The sequence below is a fragment of the Myodes glareolus genome, chromosome X, assembly GCF_982192425.1.
Source record: "Myodes glareolus chromosome X, mMyoGla1.1, whole genome shotgun sequence".
NCBI lineage: Eukaryota > Metazoa > Chordata > Mammalia > Rodentia > Cricetidae > Myodes > Myodes glareolus.
The window spans coordinates 38,816,666-38,832,848 of record NC_142053.1 but is presented as its reverse complement, the minus strand read 5'-3'; the positions used below and the strand labels follow the sequence as shown (position 1 = coordinate 38,832,848).

The 16,183-nt window shown below is 39.5% G+C and overlaps 1 protein-coding gene across 3 annotated transcripts in view; it reads right to left on the bottom strand.

Moving 5' to 3' along the window:
* Ocrl (OCRL inositol polyphosphate-5-phosphatase) overlaps positions 1-16,183 on the bottom strand; it is a 54,817-nt gene that overhangs the window by 31,179 nt on the left and 7,455 nt on the right. For all 3 annotated transcript variants that reach the window (XM_048439273.3, XM_048439274.3, XM_085684678.2), the window contains 6 exons: positions 5,141-5,251; positions 4,652-4,738; positions 3,888-4,008; positions 3,640-3,801; positions 2,370-2,471; positions 858-972 (listed from right to left, as the gene is read on the bottom strand). In XM_048439273.3, the coding sequence (XP_048295230.2) occupies positions 858-972; positions 2,370-2,471; positions 3,640-3,801; positions 3,888-4,008; positions 4,652-4,738; positions 5,141-5,251 (698 nt within the window). The remainder of the gene's footprint in view (positions 1-857; positions 973-2,369; positions 2,472-3,639; positions 3,802-3,887; positions 4,009-4,651; positions 4,739-5,140; positions 5,252-16,183) is intronic.

Genomic DNA, 16,183 nt, shown 5'->3' with positions numbered 1-16,183 from the left:
CCACCTACATAAACTGTTCAAAAGCAAAGAAGAACATTAGATTACTCCTTCTGAGATCAGGATAGTTGCCTTGAAATGAAAATATCTCTCCTAGTAGCTAAGTGCCTATACCAAATATCTCCTAAAGACCAACAAATGTGACCACCTTGCTAAAGTCAACTCTATTGTTATTATTACTTAACAAATAGCTGAGTGTTGTTGCATACACCTTTTAAAAACGATTTTTATTTTATGTGCATTCGTGCTTTGCCTGCATGTGTGTCTGTGTGAAGGTGTCAGATCTTGGAGTTAGAGAAAGTTGTTTGCTGCCATGTCAATGCTGGGAATTGAACCCAGGTCTTCTGGAAGAGCAGCCAGTGCTCTTAACTGTTGAGCCATCTCTTCAGCTCCTCAACTTTATTCTTCACCTCCAAAGAAGTCTAGAATTTGTTTAAATACCACAATACTGCTGTTCTTGTTCTGAATCTAAAGCACACTTTATGCACCCCATAAGTTTCAATCTGCTTTTCTGGTAGGCATTTTATTTTGGCCATGTTGGAAGACATGTTGTACTTTTATTACACAGACAGATCAATTAACTCATATGTAATTATTTTGACTTAATTATTAATGCAAAAACAGTAAATTGTTTTCTTCTAAAGGCTACCCAAGTGATAAAAAATTATGAGCAGAAAACTTATGCCCCCCCCACCCCAGAAGTAACTATGGTAGATTAGTCTCCTATAGCACAGTATTTCATCTGAGGAAGAATTCAATTATTTAACAAGCTTTTTGAAAGAAGTTCAGATAATGGAATAACTCCCAGTGAGGTCTACTTAGTTATATACTGAAAGAGATAATCCAATCCAGTAGCTTACTTTTTTATACTTGGCCTTTGAAGGCAGACCCCTTTCCACGGCCATGGACCATTCTTGCTCTTTTACAGACTCAAAGTAGAAAAAGGCTTCTGTGCTCAAATCCAGCTCTTGGAATCTGAGGGAAAAATGAGGGCAGAGGCTATAGCTATGGTATACACAGCCCATAACTTAGTGGCTACCTCCTTTCCCATTTGCTGAGACATTAGAGTAAAGGAAAAAAAAAGAATGCAAGATGAATTTTATAAAAGACATGTAGTTTTTCTAAAGAATTCCCACCATTATATTCATAGGTTATACTAAAACCAAACAATAACAATCAAAACTCTCATAGGGATAGTAGTAAAACTTTTCTTTTACAACCTTTGAATAATCACTGTGAGAATTGATTTCGTCTGTTTCTATGATGAGCAATTTCCTATGGGTTTCATTCATGCTTTCTTTTGACCCACAAATTAACCCTCACATATAGTTCACATCAAGTTTTTAACCAAACGGGTTTTAGGAAAAAATAGGAAGATGAAGGCTGGGGAAACGGCTCCACCGATAAAGGGCTTGCTGTCCAAGTGTGAGGACATGAGGTCAGTCCTCAGCATCCATGGAAAACAAAGCTGAGGGTGTAGCATATACCTGCAATCCCAGCACTGGGGAGAAAGAGACAGCAGGATCTCGAGGCAAGCTCCTGGTTCAGTGGGAGTCCCTCAAAAAATAAGGTAGATATAAGGTAGGCTTTACCATAGAAGTGGGTGGCAGTTAATGTAGGAACTCGTAACTGGCCAAAGTGCTGGGAATCAGTGATGGTGGAGTGCCCTGTCACCCTGGGGCAGCTATATCACACATTGCAAGGCTTGGGTAACATGTGAGAGAGGGTATGGAAAGAATGTAAGAGCCAGAAGACAGTGGCATGTACAGCAAAAGGACGTCTTCTCGATGACGTAATCATTGCTCCTCTTGAACTCACTCCAGTTGTGGTTATCTGCATAAGACCTTTACAAATTGGACCCATCACCATTTCGTCATGGATAGGGGAGGGGCCCGTGAGGCTCTACCCCTCCCTGAGGGACAATGGGCAGTTAATGGTTGCTGGTGGAAAGGCTGTCACTTTCTTCTGGGGTACAACCACTGTTAGTTGTTCATGCTCCAGTAAATAACCTCCCATCCATGCTCACACGAGAAACTCCAACTAAACACAATGGGTCACGTATATACAGAAGATGTGGATGTAGGAGGGAGACTTGTTGGGAAGAAAGGTTTCAGCAGGAGAGAGAGAAGGTAATAGGGGTGGGAACAACAAAAATTTATTATATACAAGAATGAAATGGTTAAAGAATAAAAAATGCAAAGAAGGTAAGATGGAGAGTGATCGTGGAAGATACTCAATGACCTGGTGCTCACATGTACATGCTAACACATTACATACACAAACACATACACAAACAAAGGTGAGAGAGAGGCCAAAGCCATGTTACATCAATACCAAATAGAGGAAAAGGAAGGTCCAGAAGTGGTCTTTACCCAATGCAGTAAATATCAGGAGGATTTGGGTCACAGTTCAGCCAAGGTTCTAAGCTGCTATCTGGAGACTGGCCATTCACATTCCAAGTTCCAACAAAAAATCTAATACAGTACAACAAAAATTAATTTGAAAACAAAGATAAAGCATTAACAAACATAATACTACTTTTAACATTTCTATGAAAGGGTATATTGATCAACATAACTCTTCAAAGTGTTTTGCCAGTTACATAAGAAAAATTCTGCTCATAGAATACAGAGCCATGGGTTTATTTTCTCTACATTTTACATCAAGTGAGTCACCATAAAGGAGCTAGGTCTGTATTTTAAACAGACACTTAACTCTCTTGACAAATTTCCACTCAAACTTTATCCACATTCATTAAGGGAGAGCTTTAGGTTAGACTGGAAAGAGCTATTTTTGCGCTGGACACAGCCTAATAAGGACACCTGTTTTGTAAGAAGCTATAGCTAAACTGAAAAAAAACCTTCATGAGGATCATGAGGACAACTCTTTGGGAAATTTTGATGAGGCAGATAGTACACTAAGCAGGAAGGCAGAAGGGATGACTCATGACTGTGCTAATTGTTCACATATAAGTGCTGTATAGAATGTGAGGAACTGCAGTTGTGACTGGATTCGAGGAAATGATGCATGTTAGGCTAGAAGATGGGACTGGAGTCTTGGATTAGAAAGGAATATTCTGCCCATGAATAACATACTGGGGATACATGCCGCACCCCATCACCTCTCCTTTATACCACATATACCAGGGTCCAGAAAATGAGATGTTAATGAGTCAAGGTGAAATGAAAACTAATAGGAAAGGATTCAGGATAGATCTTCCAATCAAGATGACTGGGTGAAACTTTAGTTAATTTATCAAAGCAGTAAATTAATACATGGTAGTAACGGTGGACTTTAGTTTTCCAGTACTGGCTGGACAAAGATTCAGTGGGCCAGATGAGACACATACTTGTTTATAGAAGGCGTGAGAGGACAATCTTCTATTATATGTGAGTTTGATTTGTTTCTCTAAGCGTGGGTAGAAATATTAGTAGACATGGTATTATTAGCAGTTAGGAAATTGAAAGGATAGCTTCTGCATGATCTTAGATATATATGCTTCTGGCCAGCAGAGACAGAAGTCGGAGTCAGATGAACATTGCCTTATAGCATGCTTTGATTCTTAATGAAGCTGATATTTTTACAAATAAAAAGACTGTTATACCTTAAGTTTTAGACTCAGCGAGTAGAAGACAGACAAACCTGAAAGACTGGAGGTTGACATATTCTTTTTCTCGCTTTGCAAGGATATGTTTGATGAGACCTTCTCGCTGCCCAGATTGGGTATTTGGTACAAATAGCTTCCGCATGGTGTTGGTCACTTTGGGCTGTTCTTTGTTTGAAGCTTCCTTTTCACGTGGAAGCCTAGCACATCAAGCAGGGATTCAAAAGTAAACAGGCTAACATATAAGCCTATTATAGGGGGAAGTATGTTGCGACACAGGACTTACATTCTATTTACTGAAGGAGGTGGAGGGGGTGGTTCCCGATGAATCGCTGTGGGGTAGTTTGGTGTGTCCATTTTTTTATCTAAATTCATAGATGAAAAATTATCCTCAAATCCAAGCAGCCCTGAAGAATACAAGATCCAAAGTGAAAGTGAAGAAACAGAGATCCTCCAACATAGCCAGGATAGACAAGGCTTTTATTTGCAACATCAGCAATGTTGCTAAACAGAAGGGCCCCACAGCGGTAGTAATCACTTATATTATGGTAAGACTCATATTCATCCAAGAAGCACTGACATGCTAACTGTAATGATAGAAAATTTATACTGATCTGGATTTTGAATAATATAAGCTGACATTTACAGAAGGGATTATATATCATTTGTCTTTCTTACATTATAATAACCTCATAAAGTACTTTTAATGAAAAATCTTCCCACATTGTAGAGAAGGAAACAGAAGTTCATGATTTTTTGAGTCACTCAAACATGATGGCATAATTAGTAAGCTTCATGTCAGTATTTTACTGACTTGATATTCAAACCTAGGCTGTTTGGTTTGGCTGTGGAGTTTGTACTTTTTAACTTTTTTTTCCCAGTTGGCCTCCCAGTTGGCCTGTAAAGAGCTACTATACCATAGAGTGAAACATTGGTCCATGGTCATGGGGTCAATAAAATCACTCTACACAACCAATTAATCTGAACTAATACAATCTATCGACTCTAAAATGATCATAGCAACCAGAGATAAAAGAGTCTTTCCAATACCTGAATAAGTAGGTTTATCCTTAGTGTCTAATTTCTGATACCAGCTAGATGATTCTTTCTGTTCTGGAACAAGAAGCTGTGACTGAGCTGGAAAGACAAGATTTAGGTCAGAAACTGGAAAGACCATCACTAAACTACAAACGCAAAGCTATTCATTTATTCAAACTCCCCGAGTACATGGTCAGCACAATTCTGGAATGGAATGGAAGAGACTAAGGAAATACCGACAGCTCTGAGTCATCTGGGGGCAAAAGGAGGGGGATTACAGGCTGCAGGGAACTGCATGCCTTGCCACTGACTTTCTTTTTAGAGCTGGGTAGACTTGTTCCTTAATCTATCCTGAGTTCATTCCTGAAGGAAAAAAAAAAATCAGATATCAGGGCTTAAGGGGCAGGGGGCTTTGTTGACGGCTACGTTACTCTGAATCAGCACGTCAGTATTTCACTCCCATTGAAATAGTGGGAAGAAACTTGCTGAGTCTTGACTTACCTTCCTGTGCCGCAAAGACTTCTGAGAGGAACTTTAAGCAGAGCTCTTCATCAGGAATTTCAAAGTGGCGCTCTCTGGTCCAGTCTCCTTGCACCCGAATTTTGCAACCACCTTTAAAAAGAATTAAATCCACAGATACCTAGATATGGGACACACTGCTTTACTGAGACAGTATTCTGAAATTTTTTGGTCAGTAGGAGGTCCAGATTAGAAATATACTAGACCCTCAGAGTAAGGAGCGCACATCCAAGAGCAAGGGCTCGGTATTGCAGTGGTTGAGGGGCTGAAACAGAGAGAAAACGCTATGGGAAGTACTCACAGTGCTGATGGACTGTGTCAATAAGCAGACTGATCTAGCAATAGGCACTAACTATTATAATAAGCTAACTCATAGCTTCCTATGTCCTGATCTCTCAGATGTCAGTGCAGAGATTTCTAAGTTCTAGCAAAAGATAAATTCATCAATCATCCTCTTCCTCTCTCCACATTGGAAATCCCCATCACTTCAAGTTCAGCTCACATAGTATTCTAAAGCATGAAGGTAATATAGGAAGTAACATGATTAGGTTCAGAGTAAATTAAATTTACAAGCTAACTTAAAAATAGCAGGACTGATTTAAAGTGTTCTGGAAAGATGTACCTATACCTCTAACACAAGTGCAAAATACCTCAAATAAAAATGAGGATTTTGAATAATCTTGCAAATGCAACATAAAGATCTATTCTAAGAGTGGGTTGGTTAAGAAGAACCAATTGAGAAAGAGTAGAATTTGAAGCAAATTTACTGAGGCTGGACAGACGGCTCAGCAGTTGAGGGCACTTGACGCTCTTGCTGATGACTTGGGTTCAATTCCCAACACCCACATGTTAAACCACAACCTTCTGTAACTTCAGTTCTAGGGGATCCAATGCCCTTTTCTAGTCTCTGCAGGCACCAAATATGCACATGGTACAATACATACATGCATGCAAAACATATCTAAACATTACAAATAGTAATACTTAAAAGTAAATTTACAGCCAGCTGTGGTGGCACATGCCTTTAATCCCAACACTTGGAAGGCAGAGGCAGGCGAACTCTGTGAGTTCAAGGCCAGCCTGGTTTACAAGAGCTAGTTCCAGGACAGGATCCAAAGCTACAGAGAAACCCTGTCTCAAAAAACCAAAAAAAGAAAAAAAAAGAAAAGAAAAGTAAATTTACAAAGGGCTCAGAGTTCTTTAATTATTAAAAACTATTTTTTTATTTTATATGTATGAGTATTTCTGCTTACATGTATGTCTGTGTTATATATCTGCTCCTTGCAGGTCACAAGAGGCAGTGTGTCCCTCTAGAACTGGAGTTACAGACAGTTGTGAGTTACCATGAGGATTCTGAGAATTGAACCCAGGTCCTCAGGATGGGCAGCTGAGCTATCTCTCCAGACTCAGGCTTAGACTTTTTAAGGGTACAGCATACTCTCACCTGTTTTCTGGTGCCCTAAAATTACCGTCTGTCTCAACTTTTCAGATTTTATGATCCAGGGAGCCTATGTATTTGTTTATATTCTTATTCTAATGGATTATACATCCTGCTTCCCTGTGTTCCTAAAGCTACACATTCCTTAGTCAGGAGGCAGGACACATATCCACATCATCCAATGCTCCCCAACAGTTTCAGAGTCGTCTGAAACTTAACGGCTTCCCATACGAGCTTCAAGACTTTTCAGATTATTAGGATGGACAAAGTCCCGAGTTAGCTGGTCACTCTCCTGGTGACAATGATGGCAGATTTCAGAGCTAGAAGGCATTTAACAAACAGCTGTGGAAGAGGACTTTTCTACACTTATAAATAATAAAGAAAGGAGAAATGGAATTTATATCCTAGTTTCTTATGTTGGTAATCTAGTTCTCACCTTTGGTTCTGTTTTTGTCTTCTTTTAAAATCTCTTTTGTTTCCATCTTCATAGGACTCAGTGAATTTTTAAAACAAAATTACTGGTCAGAAGAATAAAAAGGATGAAAAGGGAGGAATGAAAGACAACTAAGAGGGCCACAGATAAGATACTTACTGGGGCAATCCACTGTGCAGAGGAGAACAAAGGCAGGTAGCCAAGTGCCATTTAGGAACAGCCTTAAAGCTACTGGGAAAAGCTTCAGGACCCGAGTCCTCCATTTCTCATGTCAGAATAGGTAAAACAGAGCAATCTCTATCTGATATAAATTTAGTACAAGAACATTTAATCCCTTTCCTACAATTCTTGAAAAATAGAATTTAGCAAATGTAAAATAGATTTATTTAATGGCCAGAAGATTCCAGAAACTGTTTGAAAATTATCACCGAATGCTCTTTTACCAAAATGCTTAGGAAATATAACAAATTATTTCATGACCCAACCTTCTCTTCTCCTTTCTTCCACCGTGTCCTTATCACCGAATTCTCTCTTACCAAAATGCTTAGGAAATATAACAAATTGTTTCATGACCCAACCTTCTCTTCTCCTTTCTTCCACCCTGCCCCAACTCTCAGCCTTCTGTGGCCAGCAAACATTCCTGCATTCACCTCCTCGGAACAGTCTTTGTATCTCTTGGTAGTTCTCAATCATGGTTGCATTACATTTCAGAGGTTTATTTATTTGTGTGCACGTGTGTGTACCTACACGTGTGTGCACATACAGGTGGAAGACAGAGGTTAAACTGTTATTAGGCCTCAGGAGCCATTCACTTTATCTTTTGAAAAATACAGAGTCTTTCATTGACTTGGGACTTGTAGGGTAGTATCGGCTGTTGACCAGGGGGCCTCAGGGATCTAACTGTCTCTGTCTCCACAGGGAGGGATTATATACGTGCCCGCCATCTACCTGTTTGTTTAAATTTTTTAAATTATGGGTTCTGGGGATCCAACTCATGTCTTCATGCTTGCACAGAAAGCAGTTTGCCAACTGAGCCATCTCCCCAGCGGGAGAGGCGCTTTTTAGAGCACACTGACAGGTGGGCCCCATTCCAGGACAACAGAAAGAGAGTATCAAGGGAGGAAGCCCAGAAGTAATGTCTCACTGTGTAGCCCTGGCCAGTTTCAAACCTGCAATCCTGCCTTGGCTCCCAAGTGCTGGAATTCTAGGTACCTGTCACTACATTTGACTCTACTGGTAGTTTTAAGCAAAATACTTGCAAGGGATTTCAGCATCCAACTCCATTAAAAATCAGATGCAAATGCAAATTGCCTGGTTTTCAAGTGGGTTACCCCTCCACAGACTGGCTTTGATCCCCTGCTCTCAAGTGATTCTCCCTCAGTTTTTCATGTAGCTAAGACTATAGACAGGTACTGTCATGCCTGGCTTAAACATGATGCAATCCAATACCACCTGTAGACTCCTCCCTCTCCATCTCTTTCAGGAGACCGCTCTCTCCTGAGGCTCATCCAGTGGGCTGTACTGCTTTCTCTTTCTTCCTCTGCGAGAGCGCCACTCTCTATTAAGACTCAGAATTCAAGATCCGATGCCTGATACATAAGACTTCACCTCCACCTTGTTTGAAAACTAGTGCAGAAAATCCAGTTAACACCTTCAACTCCTTCACCCAATGACCTTCCCATTCCATCTCAGCCACCATTTTCTCACTCCCTACAGTGACTCTCTCAATAATATTCTAGATTTTCCATCATGGAAACACCATCCCCTAACACACACCAAATCAAACATCTCGCTGTGACCTCCTCCCAATTTACTTGCTTATTATCTGTACTGGAATTGTTTTGGGCCTCACAGAACCTCAGCCCATTAATCCCTTCACTTTCTATCCATAGAACCCTTCTTGCTTCTACTTCCCCTTTTCTCAAACAGATGTCATCACCATGGTCTGTTGCAAAAATCCACAATTGCCTTACCTCTGGTCTCCCACAGCACCTATTTGGCTAAATTCCAACCCACAAAAGTCCAACTAATTGCTTTCTCAGTACTTCCAGCAGCGCAGCCAGAGGAAATGTGCACACACGCACACGTCCGTATTGTGCTGGCTAGACCTGTCAACTCGAAACGAACTACAGTCGTCTGGGAGAAGAAAACACTGATTGAGAAAATGCCTCCATAAGATCGGACTGGAGGCAAGCACACAGAGCATTTTCTTAATTAGCAATTGAAGGGGGAGCAAGTCATGAGGAACAAGCAGCACCCCTCCATGGCCTCTGCATCAGTTCCTGACTCCAAGTTCTGCCTTGTCTGAGTTCTTGTCCTGACTTCCTTCAACGATGAACAGTAACATGAAAACATAAGCCAAGTAAACCATTTTCCCCCCAAACTTGCATTTTGGTTATGGTGTTTCATTGAAACAATAGAAACCTGAACTAAGACACATATACATTGAGATTTGCTAGCATAATAAAATTTCGATCACCAACCTCAAATGGACCCTTTAGCCTAGAAAGCAATTGTTTCCTACAGTTAACTAGTTTCCTAGTATTATCTGGAATAACTTTCACATCTTTTCATGTATTCTCAGATTGCGGACCAGCTCCTTCTCATGTGCTTCCACTCAGCAGGTTGCTTAACCTATACTTCAGAGAATGGAAGCCTACCTGTTTGTACTCATCTCTTTTACGACCCCATTCAAAGAAGATCCCTTCTACATGATCCCAGTCCCTCCTCACACATCCCCCAGTCCTCTCAGGAATCACGCTTCCTGCTAGTCTTCAGGTAGACGCTCCCCATTCCAAATTTACAAAAGTACTCATCCAGTTTGTCTACTATGGATATTAGTTGTTACTACTTTTTGAAGTGGCTCCTCCTATATGTGACTTTAAAGAAACAGACAGAATTCTTTGAACTAACACAAATTATTTTCTCATTCTATATAGCACTGTCCCAAATATTCTGGGATCTTGTGCATGCTCTATAGTTGGACCATCCAGTATGGACACATCTGGCTAGTGAGCTCTTGAAAATGGATTACTGAAATGGATGATTGAATTTTAAATTTTACTTCTAATTCATGCAAGGCATATGCATCAGACAGCACTGTGTGAAACAGCACAGCTCTCGACATAATCACATTATTTATATTATCATTCACGTGCTAGTGGTTTTGATTTTGCTTCTAAGTGGCATCAGTCTGACTGTCAATTAGTCACCCACTCACTCGTGTCCCAAAGAAATCTCAATTAAATATGGTTAAAACTGCATTCACTGGTACTGTAAATCCAGCCACAAACCCATGGTTGGGTCACTCAAAAGCCCCAAGGATAAGCCTACTGCTATTACTCTGCTAAACGGACACAGTATCAACCTGCCCTCAAAGCCCTCAGTCTTTATCCAAAAGTTTGTGCGGTGGGTAGTGGTTAAGGAAGAAACTCACAGCTTGACAAAATACAAAAAGTAAGCGTCAGTGGCAGGTTCAGCCACAAATGGACTTCTATATCACACTCCTTTCCCAAGGCTTAGGGGAAGATTGAAACAAAACTGTCTTCTTGACATGACAGGCCCACACCGCACTCGAGCTGAGAGCAGCGGTGGTTATGTGCACAGCACCTGCACAAAATCAGTCAATCAACATTCTAGCACCAAGTGTAAAGGGGTTAATGAACCCTTACTCCTAACTGAAGAGCTACGGACAGCTGATGGCTTCAAGGGGAGGGAGAGTCAGTTTTCCTTAAGGATGTGGTTACTGGTAGGTCAGTGGACGATTCCATGCCCAGGAGTAGGTAAAAATAATCAAAATGTATTGTATAAAATTCTCAAACAAATAATAAGATATATTTTAAAGAGGAAATTTTTGACAGTCCTCTCAAAGGAAAACTCATTCCAACTTCAATGTAGTTGTGCAAATGGGCATCATCATCTCAGTTCAGGTTAGAAACCCTGTATTGATCCTCGACACTTTTCTTCCTCCCACTTCCCACACCCAAGCCAATTCTTCTTGATTCTACCTCTAAATTCATCTATCAAATCTGCTCATGTCTCTCCATCTCTATCACCACCATACTCTCTAGCATACACAACCAAAGCAGTCTCCTAAGTGGTCTTTCTGCTTCCAGGCAAATGATGCTATATCAGCATAAAATCATTAACTTCTCATTTTAAGATCTAAAAAAACAGATTCAACAGTGTGGATTACAAGATTCCACTGGATCTGGCCTCTTGCCTCAGTGCTCAAGCCCTATTCCAGGCATCCTAGCCTTTTATTTCCCAGAAAGCATCAGGGTACTTTTAAATTTGGAGTCTCATGTGCCCTTGATCTGGAATACATTTTCCCCCACTCCACTTGTTGCCTGTCTCTTAGGCCCTCTGTTCCCAATTTAAATGTCTCTTCTTTGTAAATTCCTTGCCTAACTACAATGCCCAATGAATAACCCTTCTTGTAAATTCTTTGCAAGTTTTGTTTTATTTACCAAATCCACAAGCATGTAAGCGTCTAAACCTGCTGAAAGTCACTTTTCTATATTAAAATACATGAACTACCAAGAGTGTTGTTTTCTCTTGTAGTGTTAGAACCTTGCACAGTGCACAGCACCCAAAATGTACTCAGATATTTATTGAATACATTCATGAATTATAGGCATCTCTGTGGCTCAAGCAACAAAAAAAATCACAGAAGGTAAAACCAAAGCAATAGCAAGACTATTATCTCTGCTGTGCTCTGATGATTTTGTGGGATTTACAAGCAGGTCTGACAAACAGAAGGCACTGAACAAATATTTATAGAATAATGAGTAAACTAGGTAGAGTAATAATTAAAAATTAGCATAATAGAGTTCATCTAAAGGTCATAAAGGTACAAGAAAGAAAAGGGGAAATCATATCATCTCCATGAATAAGAGGGACAAAATTTAATAAAATTCAGTATATATTCACAATGTTAAAGAACAGCAAAAAACTTAAATACATTTATTTTACTGTTAGGTTTTTTTTGTAAGTGACAGAGTTTTGCTATGTGACTCAGGCTGGTCCTGAACTTGCTATATATAGCCCTAGCCTTGAATTCATGATCATTTTACTTAAGCCTTCCAAGTATTCTGACTACTGGCACATGCCATGTCTGGTTTAAATGCAGTTTCTTACTTTGTTTTTTTAAGAACCAGCAAGTAATCAGCTAGAATGTCTTGAACTGGGAAATGCCACTTGAGGTATCCTCACTGGAACCCAGACCCACACAAGGATTAACACCATTAGCTAACATTGATCCCCAAATTCTCATCGGTACAGTAAGACATGAAACATGGCAATGGCTTTAGCTATGAGAAATAGGGCAGACTAGCTATTTGAAGATAATTAAGGTTATCCATCTACCAAAATGGAAAAAAAATAGAAAAATACTAAAAATAAATTAGGTGAAGTGGCTGGATAAAATATCCATGATTCATTAGCTGTTCATATGCTAGTAATAAGCAATCAGAAGATAACTGACCCCCCCACACACACAATATCAGCAACAAATCATCATGAAATTCTTAACCTAAAATTCTGATGTACATAAAGAAACAACAAGATTTGTTATAAAGAGATGAATTGTGTTCCTGCAAAATGATTTAATTTTATGAACTAATTTGATAAAAGTATGACAAAATAGCTATGGTGAGATACTGGTTATTAGAAATTGTGTTTAAACGACCTGGCAAGGTGGAATAGGCTTTAATTCCTGCACTAAGGAGACAAGGATCAATGTTATCCTTGACTACATAAGGAATTTGAGGCTAGCCTAGAAATAGATAGAATTCTTTCTCAAACAAAGAACAATAACAACAACAAAAGTATGTTTAAAATGATTTTAAATATCATAGGGAAAATGTCATGGTAAAGTGTTAAGTAAAAATCCACAATAAAAACTGTCAATAAAGGAGTAGAGGTATAGCTCAGTCATAGAGTATATGTTTACCATGCACCAGACCTCTGGGGTCAAAGTTCATCATTAAAACTCTCCCACAAAAACTGTGTAGAAGGATTCTAATTATGTGGAAATATAATCTAAAGCAGTAGGATACATACATACATATATATATATATATATATATATATATATATATATACATATATATAAATGTTAGCTACAGTATAACTTCATGATTATATAGCAATGCTCAAAGATTTTAGTTTTAATTATGTGTGTATGTTTGTGCAGATGTAAGTGCAGGTGTCTGTGGACTCTAGAAGAGGGCATTGGATCCCCTGGAGTTGGAGTTACCTTAAGTGGGTGCTGGAAACTGAACTTGCAAGTGGGTCCTCTGCAAGAGAGATACTAGCTCTTAATTGCTGAGCCACCTCTTCCATTCTACCCAAAAGTTTAATTTGATACTTTGAAACTTTTGATGATCACAAATTATAATTAATTGCATTAACTTTATAACCAGAAAAACTATTTTCAAGATGTTTATTATTGGTATCTAAACAATACATATTTATACCAAAATCAGTCTTGCCCATTAACAAAGGGTGCTATTTTCTAGGGGTTGAACTCAGATCGTCAGTCTTGTACAGCAGGTGCTTTTACTCACTGAGACTTCTCCCTGACCCTATATTCATTAACAACACCACCACCACCACCAACAACACCTCTGGTTTGGAAACAGGGAGGGTTCCATGTAGCCCAGGCTAGCTTGGAATCACTATGTAACCAAGGATAGACTTGAATTCCTCATCCTCCTTCCTGCACTTCAACCACTGAGGTTACAGATGTACGCCACTATGCCCAGTTTATGTCGTGTTGGGACAGAACCAGGGTGTTTTTGGATGCTAAGCAAACACTCTATCAACTGAGCTACATCTCCAACCTGGTGCTGTTTTTGTTTCCTTTTGTCTAGTCACAATAAAACACAGATTCTGAGTTACTTTCTCTCTTGGATACCTGCAACAGAAACTAGCAGCTAGTTTTACATAGCATGTTAGGACCAGCCTTTAAGACTTCTATATTTGACGATTAAAGAAAAGAATAATAAACTCAAACCAGAAAACCATCCAGTACAAATTAATAATGCCAAGGGCAGAGACCATCTCCAAGCAAAATTAATGTGCAACCTGTAGCCTCAAGCTAAATGGCAAGTTCTACTTATCCAAGGACTCAAGCAAGAGATAAGGCAAGCTATTTGATTTAGATTTGTGTGGTCAGACACACTTTCCATAGCAACCACACGGTAGTCACAGTAGCAATCAAGTGCCCATTTTCTCCTCTCCAGAGCACAGTACAATTAGATGATAAACAAAGAACATCTTGCATAGAAAGTCAGTGATTTGCAACAAACTGATAAAAATGAAAGCACAGAAACAGCGAAAAGAAGACCATGTTCCCTCGGATGAATGGAGGCCTTGAGGGAACAGGGCTCAAGTAGGACACAAATTATTTCAAAAAAGAAAAGAGAATGCTTGAACAAGTAATTTCATGGACTCTGCGCCTTTCAACATAACATAAGGAACAGGTGAAAACATCGTGAGCTTACACAAAAACATCAAGAGAAGGTGGGAGAAAAGTCTACAGTATAATAGCAGTCAAAAGATTCAGCCACAAAGAAAAATAGAGTCGTGACTATTGCAGGAAAATAGGTGTAACAAATTACAATGATGATATTAACAACGTGTCTCAGACTCAGAAAGACAAATACTGCATGTTTTCCCTCACACACAGAGCCTAAATTTTAATATGCATCCAAGTGCATCTATGTGTGTGGGGGGGTACGGGCTAGAAGACTGGAAAGGGGATCATGAGAGAGGAAAAGGTCTTATCTTAAGGGGATGTTGGGGAGAAGAAAACAAGGTCAAAGAATATATGTGACATGCAGGCAGAAGGAGGACCAGTGAGGTAAAGAAAGGGTTCAGGAGGAAAGAGGCTGTGGGAGGAAAATCAATAAAGCCAGAGTATGTTCGAAATGCCATGATAACATTTATTACTTTGTATGCTAACAACAATAACAACAAAAGAAAAGGCAACTAATGACTCTCCGAAAGGGAGAATCAGCCTCACCCAGGGATGAGCCCCTAATTTGTTATTCAATACTCTGAAGCCATATACACACAAAGAACAGAAACCTATTTAGCAGATTGTATTTATATATTTATGCATACATGAATGCACACACATATGCAACAAATAATAATAATAATAACAATAAAGAAGTTATCAATTTGAAAGTGGGGGGACTTGGAAGAAACTGTAAGGAGGGAACTTTAGAGGGGTTGGGGGGATGATAGGGAAGAACGAAAAGAATGCAATTATATTTTTATTTTAAATACACACACATAAAAACTAATATGGCTGGGTAGATAGCTTTATCAGTAAGGTGTTTGGCATTTAAGCATGAGGAACTGAATTTGATCTTCAGAACCTATGTAAGAAAGTTGGAAAGTGGAGCATACTTGTAATATGTGCTGAGGAAGCAGAAACAGGTAGACTCCTAGTGCTTACTGGCCAACCAGCCTAGCTTAATTGGGGAACGCCAAGCTGGTGAATCCCTGTCTCAAAAACAAAGGTGGACAACACCTAAAAATGCTACTTATTGTCACTGACCCAAGGCCTCAACACAAATGCACAGATGTGCACATGTACACACACACTGCATGTACACACACATGCATGCTTATCTGCATATATACACAAACACACACACACACACACACACAAAAACATGATCTGGAAACCTTAAGTGTTTTAAGCATTTCCCTAGCTCTTCTTTATAATTAATCAGTCCCACAGCAGTGATGCGAATGGTAGTGACAATAATTGCATCTTCAGGTGGCTTAAAGCTCCTCAGCAGAAGAGCTGATTGCATTTCAGATTTTTAAAGATTCTTAGCAGCTTTCTGTGTTTTCTCAAACTCAGATGGAACGTTTTTGAGAGATGAAGATAATTTGTAGGGCAGCATTAAGAAAATGGTGACAGGATGAGATGGCTAAATACAAGCAAGATGTACCCCTGAAAATTCTCTCTCTCTCTCTCTCTCTCTCTCTCTCTCTCTCTCTCTCTCTCTCTGTGTGTGTGTGTGTGTGTGTGTGTGTGTGTGTGTTTGTTTGTTTTCGATTTTCAAGACAGGGTTTCTCCCTGTAGCTTTGGAGCCTGTCCTAGAACTCACTCTGTAGAACAGGCTGGCCT